Genomic DNA, 19,740 nt, shown 5'->3' on the forward strand with positions numbered 1-19,740 from the left:
TCTGCATCCTATCTCAGAGAAAATCCTCCTTTGGAGTTAAACATGTCTGTTTTCCTTTCCAGCAAGAAACTGCAAGTAATCCACTATACATACAACATGGGCATACATACATACTTTTATATGCATAGTGTGGTTTGGCAATTCAATGCCAAAAGTAAGCATGCTATAAATCATCTTGTCTCCCTATCACCCAGACTGCTAGTGGCAACAGGACTGAAGTTTGGGAAGAGCTATCTAATCTAGACCACTGGTCCTTACTATGGCCGTCCTGTGATAGAACACCATCTAACACGGACAGCACTTCTCCTTTCAGCCCACACAAAGTGCAGCTGGAGACTTCTGTTACATGGGACTCTCTTGTGAACAGAGAGAGAGTGATCTCAAAGGTAATAAGAGCAATCACGACCAAGGAGCAGGAGCGTGTGTAAAAGGATGTCTGGGATTTGAATGCAGTAAGTTGTTCCTGATCTCAAGCTGCTTTTTTTTTTTAAACTACAGCATTGGAGAATTCCCTCATAATGATGCTGCCTGCATGTCTCTGCATTGTGCAAATGCTAAAATATGATGCCTACACAGCAGCAGATGAATCATAGACAGATGAAGTCAACTATTTGGAAAAGCCAGCTAGATATTTGGCTCTACTTATCTATTTCCAATCAGATAAAGTATGCCTAGAATGTTTGCAATAGAGAAATTTACTGTGCACTTTAAATACCAATAATATGTATAATAAACCAAAACAGTCATAAATTATATACTGCAGTGTAATCTGCTTAATGTGTAAAATAATAACTGAATAGGTTACTCTGTAATAATTGCCAGTTTTGCTCTAGTATATACAGGAAATTAGGCTGTGAAATTATCTTTTCACATAGTTAATTCTTCTTATGTGTAGAACTTTTATTTCTTTTTAACTAGTGTTTTGATTTTCAGGCTACACTATTTCATAAAAACATCTAAACAGAATTTTTTATTACATTTAATTTACAAATAACAAAACCTTGAATGCATCAATTTCAAATGTTTCTCATTTCATGTTATATTAAGGGAATGAGAAGACTGAAGTGGCAAGAGAAAATGCATAAAGTTAAGGTTAAAGCCCTTATCCATTTTGATAAAGGTTATGCAGCATTCCCATTCATAGTCCTCAAAATCAAGGAATGATGAATTGCTGATTACTCCAGCCATGAGTCAAAATAAAAGAAGTTGGTGGTAAAATACTTACTGTAGTTGATAACAAATGTGTGTCTCTTCTGTGTGTATGTGCACTGAAACATATGGAAATAGTATTAGAAGACATTCATATGGCAGTGTTTAATTAGACAGACTGAATTGTTTTAGGGTAAATGTTTATTATTTTCCTCATTTACTGCACTTTTCTGAATTTTCATTTTTAATGGAAGTGCTTTTTTTTTTTCTTCTATTTTCCTGAATTTTCATTAGATGGTTAACTCTTAAGTTTTTCAAACAAAATCAAGGGCAGATATTTTAAATAAAACTTAGAAGTACAGCCTAATATTTTCCTTATAGTAAAATATTGTATCTCTGATTGTTATCAAATCAACAACTGTTTTTGGTAAACACTGTACTGTGTGTTCTTATAGGCATCCGATACAGATGTTCATTTCAGGTGGGCTGAAAATAGCTCATGAGCTACAACTTTGTTTTTAAGTGATGAACTTCAGATCTCTTTCATGACCTGATTTGTGTAGTAGATGTATAATTAGCATTTTCCAGTATTAAGATTCCTTTAAAACAGAGCAATGAAAGTTTTATTTTTAATATGATCAAATAGCTTGTGAACTTATTTAACATGAATCCACTCTTAGCAAGCAACCAAAGTGCAGTAACTATGAAGCAGTATGCATAGTACTGCTGTATTTGGAGGTATATAAGTAAATAAAATGGATTTAGATAGTAAGGCAGTGGATTCACAGGATAGCTATTTCAAAAGATGCCGATTTCTTGCAACTCTTTAAGTGCCTCAACCTGTCAAATTATGAAAGTTACTAAATATCCAGGTATGGCACTTCCCACAATTAGAAATACTGTTAATTTGGTCTTTTGTTGACTGTCAAGCTTCCTCCTTCCCCAAAATAAAAATTGCAATTGTACTGTGGCTTGCAAGTGTGTAAGTGTGTATTTGGGTCATCCAAATGTGTTTTTCATTGCCTTCATTCAGTTTCTTTTTTAAATCTCAGGAATTAATTGGTTTAGTGCATTTCTATAAGTACTTTATATTCTGGAATGCCATCGAATAAGGTTGTGCAATTTGGCACTAGAAAAGCCCCAGTAAAAAGTGGCTACATAAACCAGATCCTAGAAGGAACAGAAAAACAAATAGTCTATTGATAATGTTTTTTAATATCTCTCCTCATGGGAATATGAAATTCAACGTCACTACTGCAGCAATTCAGACTGCTTAGGTGTTTATAGCTAGTGTGGTGGTTTTACCCAGCTGGGCAGATGAACTCAACCACAACCATTCTCTCACTCCCCCTCCTCAAAGGAAACGGGGAAGGACATATGATGAAAAGGGTTCAAGAGTTGAGATAAGGACAGGGAGACCATCCAGCAATTACTGTTACAGGCAAAACAGACTCAGCATGGGGAGATTAATATAATTTATTGCCTGTCACTAGCAGATTAGAAGACTGGGAAACTAAAAGCAAACTAAAAACACCTTCCGCCAACCATCCTGTACCACCTCCTCCCCGCGAGCAGCACAAGGGAACAGGGAATGGGGGCTGCGGTCACTCCCTAACGCTTTGTCTTCGCCTCTCCTTCGCAATCACTCTCTGCCCCTGCTCCACGTGGGGTCCCCCCCACGGGATGCCGTCCTTCCCGAACTGAGCCTGTGGGGGCTGCCCACAGGCAGCAGCTCTTCAAGAACTGCTCCCACACGGCTCCGTACCACGGGGTCCATCCCCCAGGAGCAAACTGCTCCAGCACGGGTCCCCCACGGGCGGCAGCTCCCCCCAGACCCCTGCTCCTGCGTGGGCTCCTCTCCACGGGCTGCAGCTCCGGCCCGGGGCCTGCTCCTGCGGGGGCTCTCCATGGGCCTCAGCCTCCTCCAGGCCACATCCACCTGCTCCACCGGGGGCTCCTCCACGGGCTGCAGCGTGGAGATCTGCTCCGTGTGGGACCCATGGGCTGCAGGGGGACAGCCTGCTCCACCAGGGGCCTCTCCACAGGCTGCAGGGGAACTTGTGCTCCGGCTCCTGTAGTACCTCCTGCACTAACCTTGGTGTCTGCAGGGTTGTTTTTTACTCCTCTCTCTCCCAGTTGTGCAGCTTTTTTTTTTTTTTCTTTTCTTAAATCTGTTCTCGCAGAGGCTCAGTCAACACTGCTCACTGGCCCAGCCCTGGCCAGCGGTGGGTCCCTTTTGGAGCTGTCTGGAGCTGGCTCTGATCTGACATGGGGCAGCTGCTGGGCTCTGCTCAGAGAGGCCACCCCTGCAGCCTCCCTGCTACCAAGCCTTAGCCACACAAGCCCAATATAGCTAGTTATTTCAAGAGAAATAATAAGTAAGCAGAGTTCTAAATATAGTCTATTAGCTTCTTACTGCTGGCATTCTACAGCACAAGAAAGATTTTTTTTTTCTATTATCAACAGTATTAAAAAAAAGAGCAGGACAAAAGTCTCTTTCTGTACAATATAATCATGCACGTTTTCAGAAGACATATAACACGATTTCTTTCAGGATTAGGCTAAGATAAGAGAAATATATGCACATCTTTGTATGCATATATAGCTTTCTACATCATAGTCACATACTTCATTTTCCTCCAGATCCCCAAATCATGAGTGCCCAGAATATACAATAAACAACTAATCAATATTTCTTTTCATCTCTTTTACTCAGTATTAATCTCAGACACCGTTGATCTTTTGGGATTCAACAACAATAGCTTAATGTTAAGTTTAGTTTGGAGGAAAGATTTTAATTATAAAGGCTTATGCTTTTTCTCATTCTTTTCTTTACTGATCCCTTCCCTTCTTCCTTCAGCTCTTGCCTGAAAACCTCCTCTCAAGTCCTCCATGCTGCTTTACCCAGCACATGACAGCACAATTCCTAACACCATGAAACCAAACCAGGGCTCCCTGAACCAGCTTTTTTTTCAGCTTCCTAACCAGCATCCACACAGGGAAAGGGATGGAGAAACATAGCTGAGGATGATGCCAGACCAAGACTTAGCAAGCTAAGGTGAGGCTGGCTTAAGCTGTCATTAAGCCACGATGTGAGTGACATGGGAACTTGCCTTTCCGTGGCATGTGACTCTACCTACCATCAGCACATGCATAAAGGGAACAAGTACATACTCTTCCACAGGGGACAATATGGTCCATCTACACTAGAACTTCAGAAATCTTACTAAAATCTCTCTTTTTCCTGCTGTCTCCTGACTGAGATGCAGTGTCTAGCATCCGTAGATGCAGTGTCTAGCGTAACATCTGTAAAATGGAAGTAACATGAAACAATTTATAATCACTTGTAAAGTTTCCTTTTTTTTTTAATTTTTTTTTCCTTTCCCTTAAACAATGTTTAAATGTGTTACAAATTTCTTGCATATTCATTGGACTGTATGGTTGCCCTCATTGGGGATTTTCCTGCCTGTGCCATAGCTCACACAAATCGGCATGTGGCTTGGCACAGACAGCATAGGAAGAAGTTACAAGGTCCTATATAGAAACAGGCATTTTTACCTGTTATCCAGTGGATAACAACTGCACAATCTCATCTTTTTCAATTATCTTAATAACAAACAGCTTATACTATTCTCACTTTGTACGATGCTGCTCTCTTAAAACTCTATGGCATTACATTTGCATGATTGTACATGCAGAAGACTGCTAAAAATGTTTCTGTTTCAGCTCCTACTAGCTAAAAAGCATAGAGCCCGCTGCACTGAGCATAAACAGTGCATAAATGGGCATACGTAGGCTTCTGGAGCACAGAACAGAACCGGCATTAATTATATGCCAATATGTATAGGTGAGCATATAGAAGTATGTGAATATTTGCACAATCCATAAATTTCCACTAGAGTCCATAGAATAGCATGGAAAAATGTCCAGGTATAAAGATGATGAACTTATGCTTCATTTATCTGTCAGTAAATGGAGCTGTGGGAGGAAGGAATTAAAGGTGTGAATTCAAAATAGGAAGAACAAAGGGAAAGAGAGATTGCAACTGTAGACAGTGTGGCACTGCTCTGCTGACCCAAGAAGAAAAGTGAACAAGTTGTAAATTACTGGGGAAAAAAAAAAAAGTTTTGTAACAGGAAGTGGTGTTATGCAGGCATTGGTCTTTCCACACCAAACAGAACAACATAATGTATGAATATACACTAGATTTAAATACAGATAAACACACAGCACGTTAGAAATAAATCCTTTAAGTACACTTATTTACACAAACATACATATGATTAGATACAGAGCTATACAAATCCATGTATCACTGAACAGGATACACTGCTGATTCTTACATTAACATTTGCATATGCATATTCCATATTTCCATACATTTTAAGATATTTTTTCTTCTATCTGCTTCTTTAAGATTCAAAAAAAGTACTTACTGTGATGAAATTCAGCTTTAAAACTGCAGAGACTGCTGAATGCCTAAGCAAGCCATTATTTGCTAGCTCATAATCATCTTCTCTGTGTCTGTTAGGATCACTGATGCATTAATTGCTTATCTAAATTTGAAATAGTTCATGAGTCACTCTGAAGATAAATAAATAAATATTAATGAGCCAATTTCAACAGAAATCATATCCTCTTCTTCTAAAAGCTGAGAGACTGTCTTTATTCCATGTCAGAATCAGCTTTTATACCTAATGTATGGGCAAGTCTGAACTATACTCAAGCCATAATCAACAGATCAGTACTGACCAACTAAATCACCATGTTTGAAGGGATCGATGTATCACAGTCTTATTGACCAAATTACTTATCAAAGAAGGAACGAACTGATCAACTGTAACAAAGAGATTAAGTGAAAGATGCCATAAGGTTTATGAATAGTCTAAACAAATGGATCTGATGCAGACTGAGTGAAAAATGAATTTTTTAGCTTTTCAGGTTTGGAAATGATTTGATATGAAAAGATCTTACTGCAAAAGAAGTAAACAGTCGATCTTCAAGCAAATACATTGCCACAAAATATCACTGCATAAGAAATTTTTGTGTTTCTGATGTCTTGTGAGGGAAAGGGACAAGAAAGACATAAAGTTTTCAGAAATATCAAAATAAAGCATCTTGGTTTGGACCAATCTGAAATTTTCATAAAGCCAAAACACTGGGTGAAGGACTCTTCACCCATTTAGTTTTTCATTCAAATTGCATGAAAAATACTATTTTGGAGAGTAAAAACTTCCATTTTGAAAACACAAGTGTGCCAAGAGACTTTAAGCCTGGGGCAATGCTGGTATACGCTTCAAAATGCAACTCTAAATCTTGAGTGGGGAGCTTTTTTCATACCAAATGACCCAGCATGAAGCAGGAAAGAGGCCCATCCTTGAATCTTTACTTGGTTTTCCTAGCTTGTTCCTGAAAATTGTAGGGTAAAAGATTTAAAATAATAATAAATAAAATCTTAAGAGGAGCAGGGACTATCTCTAAAAGGCAAATGTAGCTTGGGAACACATTAGGAATTGGACAGACATCAGTGAGGCATCTTTAAGCCAACATGTTAGAGAAAAACCTGTTCAAAAATCACAGTTTTTCCTAATACAGTTCAGCAGCTAGAGATTCTGGCTAATGTAGCTGTCTTGTGTAAAGTAGATCAAATGGCAAATTCTGACAAATGGTCAATTTACCTATTACTCACTGACTACAGGCAGGATTAAAAACCTGTTTTAATAGACTGTGGGTTTTAACGCAGTAAGAAATTATTAATCCTCTATTTATTATGCTAGGGCAAGTAATTTATTGTCAGCTGCTTAGCAGAAAATTCTGTTTCAGCTTCAGCTAGTCAAGTAAGGAGGAAAGTTGTAGTACTCCTAGAAGTATTACTGGTATCTGCCACCCCAGAGTGGTGCACAGCCATAAATGGACCTGTGTACCCTCCAAAAGTGAAGACATCTACCTAGACCAAGATATCCAATCCAGCTTTAAGAGCAGAATATGCCACTGTCAGTGAAATCTGCATGAAGAAATACAGAGAAAAGTATACTTACAAAACATATCATGGATTAAATATAGGAAGAATTTAAATTCTGCTACTTACACAGCTTTAATGAATTTGCAGATATACTTTCATTCTAATGTGTAGCTAAATACCGTATATTTTCCCAAACCATCTTTAAATTCTTTACTTCAGGCATTCACAGATAAGATAGCTGCCACTTAACTTGCTTTTTCCCTTGAATTTATATAAGGAAGGACTTAGTTCATGTTGCAGATGAACTGTGCTATGCTTCCTCTGAAACTCATATTATGCAAATAATATACTCTACATCATAGGTTCTGTGAGGCAGGCCATTGGAATCTAAAGTAAGAATTGATTGTATTTCTTGTTACGAGGATATAACAATAACATGATCAAACAATTTTCTTATGTAGAGTTCATGAAAAACAGGGTTTTGTGCTCTGAAAAGCTGTAAGAAGATTCCAGTCTGAAAACAAATATTAATGCTGAGACTTACGCTGTCATTTTTACAAACCTTGGGATATTATTTTGTCTTTAAAGAATATTTGAACATATGGAGAATATATATTTGTGGAGTTACTTTTCACAAGATAATTTACTCTCCTCCTTTTAATATTTTAAGCTTCCAAACTTTACAACACATTCCATTTTTTACGCTTGGTCAGTGTAGAAGAAAGATAAGATAAATTAAGAGATGCAGTTGTAAAATTAAGATAACTTAAGAGATGCAGCTGTAAAGTTAAACCTAAAACTATTCAGTACATCTATTGAAAATGTCAACCTCTAAACAAAAAGGGTGAAGGAACTGAAGTTTTCATTCAGATATGCAACAAAATTTTCACTCAGCAAAATTTTGAAATATCTGTGGTTTCAAGGGAAAATATTTTTCGACATTACTTCAGATATTTAGATGATTCTGATTTTAAAATACCCATGTATGAATTTCTTTCATTTTGAAAATCCTTTAATTTAAATGCTGCCAAAACGCTGAATCTCAACTTGATGCCAAACTTGTGAATTCACTATGTGAAATTAGAAGTTCATGTGGATGATTAAGGTACATCAAACTACAGTGCTGGAAAAACACCTTGTTAAATAAAGCTGAATTTGGATACAAATGTGTTCATTGCCATGAAAAAGGCCACACAAGTACTAGCTATTAGTGCTACTTTTTCTGGTGTCCTGTTTGCACCAAGCATGGATAACAACAGCTTCTTACCTGCTCAGATAATTCAGGTCCGTGTACATGAGCTTGTATAAGAGCATCATTAACAACTGAATGGAAGTTTAGAAGCACATGCTCAATGTCGTATGTACCATGCATGGCGCTTGAGAGCTCCTCCAAGGACTGAATGTACTCCTGCCAGTGAAGATCAACTTCTGCCATGTAGGCTAAGCAGCCCCGGATGACATTGAGGCAGTAGCCCATACAGGGCTTACTCAAAGTCAGCCCTTGGCAATGGGGGCAGTACTGCATTCTCAGTAAAGCTCTGCTGCAGTCTTTAGAGAAATGCAGATGATCTGTTGTATTGATCACTTCAATCCCCAAATTCAGAGCCTGCAGGAAAGTCCGGCTGGGTAACAGTGATCTTCCCATTTGTCCTATGACCTTCTTGGGAATGTTACCAAAGGGTCTGATATCTCTTCTTGCCATTCGGAGGCACTCCGCATATTCCAGTGAAATATCAGTCTGACCAGGGTTAATAATGTGATTGTAGACCACTGGGAACAGGTTGTCAAAAAATCTGTTGACAAATTCCTCTGTGCTGATGTCCGTGCCAAATATGAAGAGTCCAACATCTGTGAAAAACTCCTGAACACGTGTAGCAGCCTGAGCAGCCATGTTCCTATACACATTGCAGAAAAGCGTGCTTGTGTGATTTTCAGCTAGCCTGATGAGTGTTTCAAAGGTCTCTGTAATTAAAAACAAACAAACAAAGAGAAATTAGAGCAGGAACTTAAAACAATCACACAATCTTACAATGTAAATCTTACATTTATCCTGAAAGCATTTTTGTAAAGATTATGACTTAGAATTTATGGAGAGAGAAAATACAAACTCTGACAACTACATTTTCTATATAAGCAAACACCTTAAAAATAAGGTTACAACACTGTAATAATACACCTGTTTTCCTGGAAGAATTTATTAAGTACAGTCTAAACAAGTATAAAAGGAAATCAGTTGTAAGCTGAGTTATTAAGCTACAAAATAGAACAAAGCATTGATGTACCTGTCTACACATATACATGTGATCTCTCTCGTCCCACAACTCATTCTCCAACTTGCAATAAAAAGTGAAATGCTCTTAGTCATTCTACTCAAGTCTTTCCTCTTGATATCTTAAATGGATGGGCAAAAGTAATATTAAACAATTGAAATGACTCTTCCATTCCATTAAAACTTAACTTTTAAAAGACAAAGAGTTTGTCTTGTCTTCCAAAGGAAGGAAATGTACCAAACACACAAGAGAACATGCTTTTAAATAACGCTGGTTAGACTGTCAATTGCTGTGCTCAAAGTAATGGAACATGGAGAATTTCTCTCACCAGTCATTGTGCTGGATACACCCTCTCTAAGTGTCAAGATCTCCATTGCCTGTTAAGCTTGAATAGGTAAATTTGTACTTAGTTACATGTGTTAGGTGGTAATACTCATGTACACTGAGTAGTTTTTATCAAAACAGCTAAAATATATTGGAAGATAATTCAGTCCTGACTTGATCAATGATTTACAGGTGTAAAAAGAAAGGAAAAAAAAAAAAAAGGCAGTTTTCAAAACAGAACAAGAGTGTTTGCATTGAGGAATTCCAAGATCTGCCTGAGAAGTTTTCATTTCAGGTTAGGCAAAGGAGCAATATAGAAATCAAAAGGAAACTTACTTGAGAGCTGAAAATAAAAACACAATGAAACATCATGTATTACAAGTATTAACTCATTTTATCCACTAGACAGCTATGGCTAGGTCCTTTTCAACCCAGGCCATTCTATGATTCTATGATTCTATAAATCTATGATTCTGTGATTTGATGATTCTATGACTCGGTAAGTTTATTTCATTCATTCAATATGGAATCTAATGCCTTAGAATTAAAATTCTGTGTTAAAAAAATAAAAATAAAAATAAAAAATCCTCAGAAGCAACATAGGATAGAAGACACAAATAGACAAAGGGAGGGGCTCATAAGATGCAATAGTATAAATGGAGCAGTGTTATTAGAAAGACTGTAGCCTGGTCTTCAAGGGAACTCGACACATTTAAAAATTCTTTTTTTTTTTTTTTTTTCCAGTTTTTAAATGGAGCTCTCCATAGAAATAAAGTTGAGGGAAAGCATAAAGTACAGTCAATGCTGTCCAACCAGTGATGTTAAAAATAGGAAGAGTCAAATAGTGTCAAAAGTTATCAGGCAATTACTGAAGCAATTTGAAGTCTGATGAATAGGAAATATTCAGGAACAGCAGAACACCAAGACTAATTCTAATGTAGTCACTGAGACTAGCTACCATGTCTTTAATATACATCTATACATAAGAGTAAATGTCTCATTTCCAATAAAAAGCTTGTTCAGGTCAATGAAGTAACTCTCACTGACTTCAGAGGGTTTGAAATTGCCATCTTTATGAAGAGAAAAAATCACAGACAAGCCATGTTTCACTAATCTGCTTATACTTTCTATGCATTGTTTCTTCCAATAAAAATGATATACGTGCTTAGGTAAGAATATGTCATTACATCTATTGCTCTGTTGCCTATTACCTATTAATTCTCTTCCATCCTCAAGAAGGTGGAAGGATTTTGCTACCTCTCTCTTCCATTCTTCTAGCATGTACATTAGTAAGAAAAAAAATTCTGACTGCATCCAGTAAAGAGTAGGAAAGTGCATTCAATTTGTCTCATTCTCATTATTATGACACATACATATGTGCCTCTCTCGTAAGGTGAATTTCTCTATAAGTATGTACACATGACAAATACCACAGTGCTTCAGCAAAAGGTTTGATCTGTTTCAAAAGTTAAACTCCTAAAGTTATGAGTCCACATGCAGCTAGGCTCCTACCATACCCCATGGAGACAATTCTTGGATTCAGTACAGGAAACTACCTTCAGCATATCCCATATGTTGACAAGGGCAAGTCCTAGCTGACTAAGACACAGTATCAGATTGACCAAGATGCCCACCTTAAGGTAACTGCACTGAGGATGACATCTCCACCAGCTATAAAGGCAGCCTCTACCACAGAGGCTTGACTTAGTTGGCTGAAGAGCATTCAGTACCATTTCCAATGGTAGATGCCATTTAGCTGCCTGTCCAGAAGGGCATGGGTATCCTGCAGGTCCTGCATCACACCTGACAGTTTAATGTGGATATTATGTAATTAAAATAGTACTAGATAGCTGTGTCTAAAGAACTGAAGTAAGTTCTAGGTATCTAGTTATCACGGACTGAAGAACCCTTAATTTGAAAGCCTGAAGTAGACAGAATATCAGACAAAAATTTAAGTCATATTGATTCCTGTTTGAGATGGTTTAAAATAACAGCCAGTCAAATGGCTATTTTTGTAACTGTAGATCCAGTCTACACAAATTTTGCTAATGCTTCAGATGAAATTTATTCAAGGAGGTAATGTTAGTAAAATAATGTTATACTAATCTCTTTAGAATGACATGAACAAGACTTCTGTGATCCTTTTCAATTTTTTATTATTACTTTTTCATGGATGAAAAACATAAAGTATGTGATCTAAAATGTCTGTTATGATCTATGGCTGCAATATTCTATTAACAAGAGCACAACTATTAGATGAAAGAATAAATCATGCTGCATAATCAATGTAGTGGATTTTACAATGTAGTCTAAACAATAACAAACTTCTGAGATTGAATTACATTTTAGTACCTCAGCAACCCACAGATGAATGGGTACAATAATCAGCTGCATGATTTATTGACTGTTTGTGCTTTTCTAGACAGCATATGGTAATACTGGCCACTTGTGTTTACAATTCTGCATCACGCTGTTTAATTGTAATTTTAGCATTTTATTTCGTTTTTTAATTTGTTAATTGGACTTATTCTACTGGCACATTTCTTGTTTCATAACTTCCAAAACTACTCGAGAAATTTGTTTTGCCCACAGACAGCTTGAACAATGACAGAGAGCAAAGCAGATCTATGTTTACTTACAATATTGAACAGCTCCTGTGAACATTTACAACAGCAATCTATTTACAACACTTTCAGAGACTTCAAGGACTAACCAGGTTATGCTGATTCAATACTGCAAGCATAAATTTAACAATGTGTTTCTGTATCTTTCTAAGTTTATAGGCCCAGACTAACATTATCAGTCTTAATTACTCAGCCACATAAAATAAGTGGCAAGTTTTCAATCAGCATAAAACCAATACATATAAAAGACATTTTAAATATAACTAAGATGAGCCATACAAACTCTTTTTACTGTTATTAAATGCTCACTTGTTTATAACTGCTTCTCTAATTTTCAGGCACACAGGTGCTCAGTGCCTCTTATCTCCATCGTTTATGAGATCTTTGTCGTAACTACTATGGATACTTTCTGCAGCACTACCATGAGTAGTATCTAGTATTTACCATGGGGAACATGCAACTATATATTTTTGCTAAAACAAAAATTATGATTTGTACATTCCTAAGTCAAAAATCAGGGCTGTCAATATACTAGTCCCTTAATTTTTTGAAAAAAAAAAAAAAATCTTTCTGGTTTTGCTAAGAAGCAACAAAACACAAGATTAAAAAAAAAAAAAAAAGTAGATAATTCCTTACTGCATTTATTCAGAGGATTCTTCATATCTGGATTCATTTTTTTTGTTGATAATAGCATATTTAACTAAGTGATTACAAAGCATGATGTAAAACAACTATCTGGTCTTTGTTTTAAAAGAATTGCAATCTTTCACTTCCTTTAATATTTTTGTTTCTGAGAGCCACAGATAGTTTTAAATTGTAAAGAAACCATAATATAGTAATCAACCCAGTAGATTGCTGGCTTTAAAAGAGGACACAAAAGTATACATACGCCTTGCCTACTATTACAAGGCAAGGAGAGAAAGAAAAAAAAAAAACATATTTTTTTTACTCCTGGATTTTAATCAAACATAAGGGAAATATTACACCACTGAATTTGGATTGATTTTAAACCAGCTCTGCAATTTTCATTCTTAATACTTTGGGGGAAGTTTCCTTCTAGTACACATACCTTAGAAAATTAATTTAAACCAAATTTCTATGGCATCACATTTTTATAATAGTGACTGCATTTTCTGCAGTTTACCATTTCTTCCCACACATAAGTGTTATATACAAGCTGCCAAATGAGAACATGTATGGTTGAAATTCTGTATTAACTTTTGAAACATCTATAGTGCTTTCCATAAATAGTTTAGTAAATGAAAATTACAGTATTAATAGTGGGCCAACAAGTTGTGAAGTCTTGTAATTCAGTTGTAAATCTACAGCCTGCATTATATAATATATACTTAGTATACTTAAACTTAGTCAAGCCAAGATACAGAATCACAGAATCAAAGAATGGTTTGGGTTGGAAGGGACCTTAAAGATCATCACCTGTTCCAGTGCCTCACCACCTTCTAAGTAAAGAATTTCTTCCTTTTACCTAATCTAACCCTACCCCCTTCTAGTTTAAAGCCATTACTCCTTGTCCTATCACTCCACTCCCTGACAGAGTCCCTCCCCAGCTTTCCCACATTTAGGTACTGGAAGGCCACTATCAGATCTCCCCAGAGCCTTCTCTTCTCAAGGCTGAACAACCCCAACTCTCTCAGCCTGTCTTCATAGGAGATGCTTCAGCCCTCTGATCATCCTCATGGCTCTCCTCTGGGCTCATTCTAATACATCCATGTCCTTCTTGTGCTGGGAGCCCTGGAGCTGAACACAGAACTCCAGGTGGAGCCTCATGAGAGCAGTGCAGAGGGGGAAAATCACCTCCCTCTACCTGCTGGCCATGCTTCTTTTGATGCAGTACTGGACATGGTTGGCTTTCTGGATTGCAAGTGCACCTTGCTGGCTCATGCTGAGTTTTTCATCAACCAACACCCCCACGTCCTTCTCCTCAGGGCTGCTCTCAATCCATTCTTCTTCGCCCAGACTGTATTTTTGCTTAGGATTGCCCCAGACCAGATGCAGGACCTTGCACTTGGCGTTGTTGAACCTCATGAGGTTTGTAAAGGCCCACCTCTCAAGCCTGTCCAGGTCCCTCTGGATCATATCCCTTCCCTCCAGCATGTCAACCTCACCACGCAGCTTGTTGTTGTTAGCAGACTTGAACTAGAACTATGTATTATAACCAGAGAGGTTAAAGTTCATCCTTGAAATAATGGACATAGCATTTAGCATGAATGCTTTCCCAGTCCAAAGGGGATCCAAAACTGACATGTATGGATTACCTTAAGTATCAGCCCATAAGAAACACGAATCCAGATGACAGAATTCAAGCAAAAGATGAAAAAAAAAAAAAAAAAAAGTAGTAATATAATGAATTAATGTATTATGACTCAAAAATCCTATGGGAAAGTATTAGCCTGTTGCTACTTTATGTTAATGTTCTGTGATCTAATATGCTTTCCTCCTCCTTACAAACAGCAGAAATAATCCAGAAGCATCAAATACTCTCTACTAAAGATATATAGTCTGAGGAATTCCACACTAAAAATCATCACACAAGCCAGTCAAAGAAATCTGAGGAGATTGCTTATTTGTTATATGACTACATGTCATGGGTTTCAAAGAGCGTCCAAAGAGTTTGGTAAAGTATTAGATGAATTTATTATCTTTCACCTCACTTCACTTCACTTCTGCCTTTTCTAACTTGACAGTCCCAACACGCTCAGCCTTTCCTCATAGGAGAAGTGCTCCAGTCCCTTGATCACCTTGGTAGCCCTTCATCGGACTCATTCCAGTATGTCCAGGTCTCTCTTGTACTGGGGGACCCAGAACTGGACACAGTATTCCAGGTGCAGCTTCACCAGTGCTGTGTAAAGTAGCTCATTTTCATGAGCCATTCTTCAGAAATCAAGAACTAAAAAAATACATGTTAAAAGATCCATTGCTGCTAATAGCTTTGGCACTTCCCTCGAGCTCTACTTCAAATTCATATGCACTTTTTACTGTAGTCACAGCTGAGGACAAAAACAAATTTATTCTTTTCACTTGTATTATGCTTGCCAACTGACACTCTTACAGGCTTCCACAGAATCACAGAATCACAGAATATCCCAAGTTGGAAAGAACCCATGGGATCACTGCATCCAACTCCTGGTTCAGCACAGGACTACCCCAAAATCAATCTGTATGTCTGAAAGTATTTTCAAATGCTTCTTGAACTCCGACAGGCTCGGTGCTTTGACCACTTGCCCTGGGGAGCCTGTTCCAGTGCCCGACCACCCTCTGGGTGCAGAATCTCTCCCTAACACCCAGCCTGACCCTCCCCTGTCCCAGCTCCATGCCGTTCCCTCGGGTCCTGTCGCTGTCCCCAGAGAGCAGAGCTCAGCGCCTGCCCCTCCGCTCCCCTCGTGAGGGAGCTGCAGGCCGCCATGAGGCCTCCCCTCAGCCTGCTCTGCTCTGGGCTGAACAAACCAAGGGACCTCAGCCGCTTCTCATACATCTTGCCCTCCAGACCAGACCCTTCACTATCCTTGTTGTCCTCCTTTGGACACTCTCTAATACTTTTATGTCCTTCTTATATTGTGGAGCCCAAAACTGCACACAGTGGTCAAGGTGAGGCTGCACTAGCACAGAGTAGAGCAGGACAATCCCTTGTATCAACCAGCTAGCAATGCCCTGCTTGATGCACACCATGATACAGTCGGCTCTTTTGGCTGCCAGCGCACACTGTTGACTCATATTCAACTTGCTGTTGACCATAACCACCAGATCCCCATCCGTGGGGCTGCTCTCCAGCCTCTCATACCCCTGTTTGTATATGCAGGGTTGCCTTGTCCCAGATGCAGAATCTGGCAGTTGCTCTCAGTAAACTTCATATTGTGGGTGGTTGCCCAGCCCTCTACTCTGTCAAGATGTCTCTGCAAGGCCTCTCCACCTCGAGGGTGTAAACAGATCTTCCCAATTTAGTATCATCAGCAAACTTACTTAACAGGCATTTGAGTCCTGCATCCAGATCACTTATGAAAGAGAAACCCCACTAGTGACTGGCTGCCAGCCTGATGTAATGTGATGGTAATGTCATCATGGCATTAGCCAGCTCTTTGAGTACCCTGGAATGAACCCCATCAGGCTCCATAGACTTAAGTGCATCCAGCTGGAGCAGCAAATCCTGCACAAGTTTAGAGTTGGATGGGAGTTTATAGTTACCACAGTCATAGTCCTCCAGCTCAGGGCTCCAGGGGGTCTCAGGGCCCATCATCAGCGTTAAAGACAGAGGCAAAGGAGGCATTAAACCTCTCTGCTTTATCTACCTTCCTATTTGTGAGGTGACCATTCTCATCAAGTAACAGACCAATGTTATCTCTGGTCCTCCTTTTGCTGGTAACGTACTTAAAGACCTCACCTTTTTTTTTTTTTTTTTTGTCCCCAGCAATACTGGCCACCTTTAACTCTAATTCAGCTTTGGCTGCATGAATTTTCCCCCTTCAATGGGGAATAGCATCTCTGTAGTTCTTCCATGTAACCCAACCAGCTCACTTTTCAGTCTAGCTTTCTAGCCTCATGAAACCAATGAACGAAAAGTCAAAACCTAGATTTCCTTATGCAGTTCACATATGTGGTCAAGATGCAGACTACTTTATGAAAATTTCTGAAAACCTATCTTTTAATAGCTGTTGAGACTTTTCATGAGATTATCTCATGAATTACTACCTGATTTTGGTTGGCAAGATGCTTTTTAATGACTATTAAAGTTTAATTAGAGCTCACTGAATGGACCCTAGAACAATAGAGGTTAAATTTAGACACAAATCAATAATGTTTATTGTCGTATAAATAATTATGTAACTATGGGTTAATGTGCTTATTCCCTTGAGCTTTGTATTTCAATGCTCTTTAACCTTCACCAAATTCTTTTCAAACATAACCAAAAAAAAAACAAACAAACAAACAATAAAAAACTCTCTGTTTTAAATGCTACATTATTTCCATTTAGAGACACCATTAGTATAATAGTACATTATCTATTTTTACTATCCAGCTTCACAGGGGGTGCTCATAGCCTTTCACCCTATTTATAGATGCTCTGCTAAACTGTTTTGCAAGTCCTGCTAAAGCACTGCCAATTAATACATTCCCAAGGCACGTAATGGCTTCCAGGAAGGAGATGGATATAATAGTTGCTGGGAACATGTCTCTTCCAAACTATAACCCCCATGTGAATTCCATTCTATTATGTGATTCTACCCCATCTTGTAATACAAAAAGGGGGTTGCGTCTATTGTACAACTCAAAATTGAATGGTTACCTCCCCATTCCCTTTATATCTGTGTAACCTAGTTTATGAGGAGCTAGAATCTGTCTCAGTAAGTTATAAAACCACATAGAAACAAAGGGCTACGAGGAACGTGAGATGTCCTCTAATACATCCTTTGAACACAGGGCAAGTTTAACTATATATATGTTCTCATATATTAACACATTCATATAACTTATTCTTAAAAAAAACACAGGGAGGCCACAATCTCCAGGAAAACCATTCCAGTGCTTCACCATCCTCTCATATATTCACACCAATGCAAATAAATTATTTACTTCTTCCTCCCTTTAGGTATTTCAGCTTAGATCACCCCCACTTGACTGCAAACATCTACAAAGCCCAAATGCAGTTCTGAAGTAGATGTCTGCATCACAGCTAATCAGTAGAGAGGAATGGGCATGATTCATCTGACCCAGTTTAGGTGTCCACATGGAAATAAGACGAATCACGCTGCTTCTCCCCTCTAATTATAGAGAGAAAGAGGTTGATTAGTTCAGAGAACATATGTAAAGTCAGGTGATTACTTAACACCTAAAGGTGTTACTTAACATCTCTTGTCACATACCCACAGTTTGGTTTCCTGGCATACAGGGAAATGAGATTAACTTGGCCCATCTTGTCCCCAGTAAATAACATTTCATTGTTTCTTATCAACTTGATATCTTCTTGTACTTAGTTTTTAAATATTTCTGCCTGAAATTAAGCTAACCGGTCTAAAATGATCTCTCTGTCCCCTTTTTTATTTAACAAAAACAAACAATTGCCTATTTCAGTCTTTTGCTACCTCTATATATCCAAAGACAACTACTAGTATACTTCAAAGCATGTATTTTGACAAGTGAAGATCCTTTACATGCTTCCAACCCTGCTCCATAACTGTGCAGAGGTCCTTCATCTGTCAAAAGTGTGATTAACATTGGTGATACCTGGGCTTGAACTATTTCAAGTGGAACCTGGCAGAACACGTGAGAACATCTGAACATCTTGCTCTTCAAATGCTCTGCATTTTTGAATGACTCTGCATGAGAATCTGATTTATATTATTATAAGTAATATATATTGCCATGTCAGCTATTAATACGTATTTATCTCTGTGCTACAAATTATCAGGCACATTATGGTGCCTTCCGAAGAATACCATTCAATTCATAAATAATTTTGAATGTATGCATGCCAATACTGATGAAAGCAGAGATGGTTACTAAACAAAGAGAACTTCCAAACCCCAAACCCACAAGTAAAAAGGGCAGCAAAAGATTACATCACCTTATCACACCTATCACACAAGTGCACAGGGTGGTGATTCATCTCAGCTACCACCTCAGCTGAATACCACATTCTCTTTTTTTTCTCAGTGGAAAGTAATAGGGATGTTTAAGGTGTGACTCATCTTACCTATTTTAGATGTTTATGGGAAGATGAATCATGCCAAAATGTTTATGAAGAGATGAATCACGCCAAAAAAGTGTCTCTCCCAATTTACTATAGGGATTACTTGAGGGTGACAAGCCTAGCAATCCATTATTGTCATTAGTTTTGCCATTTCACCTGTATAACTCGGTTATCTTAGTTACATATTTACTTACAAATTATGTATTATTGACATATTTACTTATATCTTCTGCACTATTATAACTTCTGTATTAACCTGTAGTATCTGCATCTGAATTTCCACTGTAGAAAATTAGATCAAACTGTGTCTACTCCAGAGATTTCTGTCCAAAGACTTTCCTGTAACTAGAACTGCTTTTAAAACATTATATTCATTGAAATTCAACTGCACGAATGCAATCTATAACACAGAATTTTTTGATGAACTCTAAAAGAAAACATACATCCTGTAAAAAAAAAAAAAAGCTGATCAATATGCCTCAGTAAGTTAAAAGTGATGTCCCATTTCTTTATGAAGTCTACAGAGTTTAATGTTGGCCTACCAGCCACACAAATGTGTGTTCATCAACTTTTATATGTGCATATTGAACATACATGCACTTGTATACCCTATATGCTATTCCTTCACTAAAAGAGGCAATTTGGAAAAATATGTATTACATTATCAACTATAGTTCTTTTATCTTTTAATTTCTGTCTCTGTCAAGC

At 37.9% G+C, this 19,740-nt stretch overlaps 1 protein-coding gene across 6 annotated transcripts in view; it reads right to left on the reverse strand.

Moving 5' to 3' along the window:
* Nucleotides 1-19,740, reverse strand: part of GPC5 (glypican 5) — a 770,806-nt gene that overhangs the window by 619,079 nt on the left and 131,987 nt on the right. For all 6 annotated transcript variants that reach the window (XM_048078008.2, XM_048078014.2, XM_066986959.1 and 3 more), the window contains exon 3: nt 8,379-9,073. In XM_048078008.2, coding sequence (XP_047933965.2) covers nt 8,379-9,073 — 695 coding nt within the window. The remainder of the gene's footprint in view (nt 1-8,378; nt 9,074-19,740) is intronic.

The sequence above is a fragment of the Anser cygnoides genome, chromosome 1 (assembly GCF_040182565.1).
Source record: "Anser cygnoides isolate HZ-2024a breed goose chromosome 1, Taihu_goose_T2T_genome, whole genome shotgun sequence".
NCBI lineage: Eukaryota > Metazoa > Chordata > Aves > Anseriformes > Anatidae > Anser > Anser cygnoides.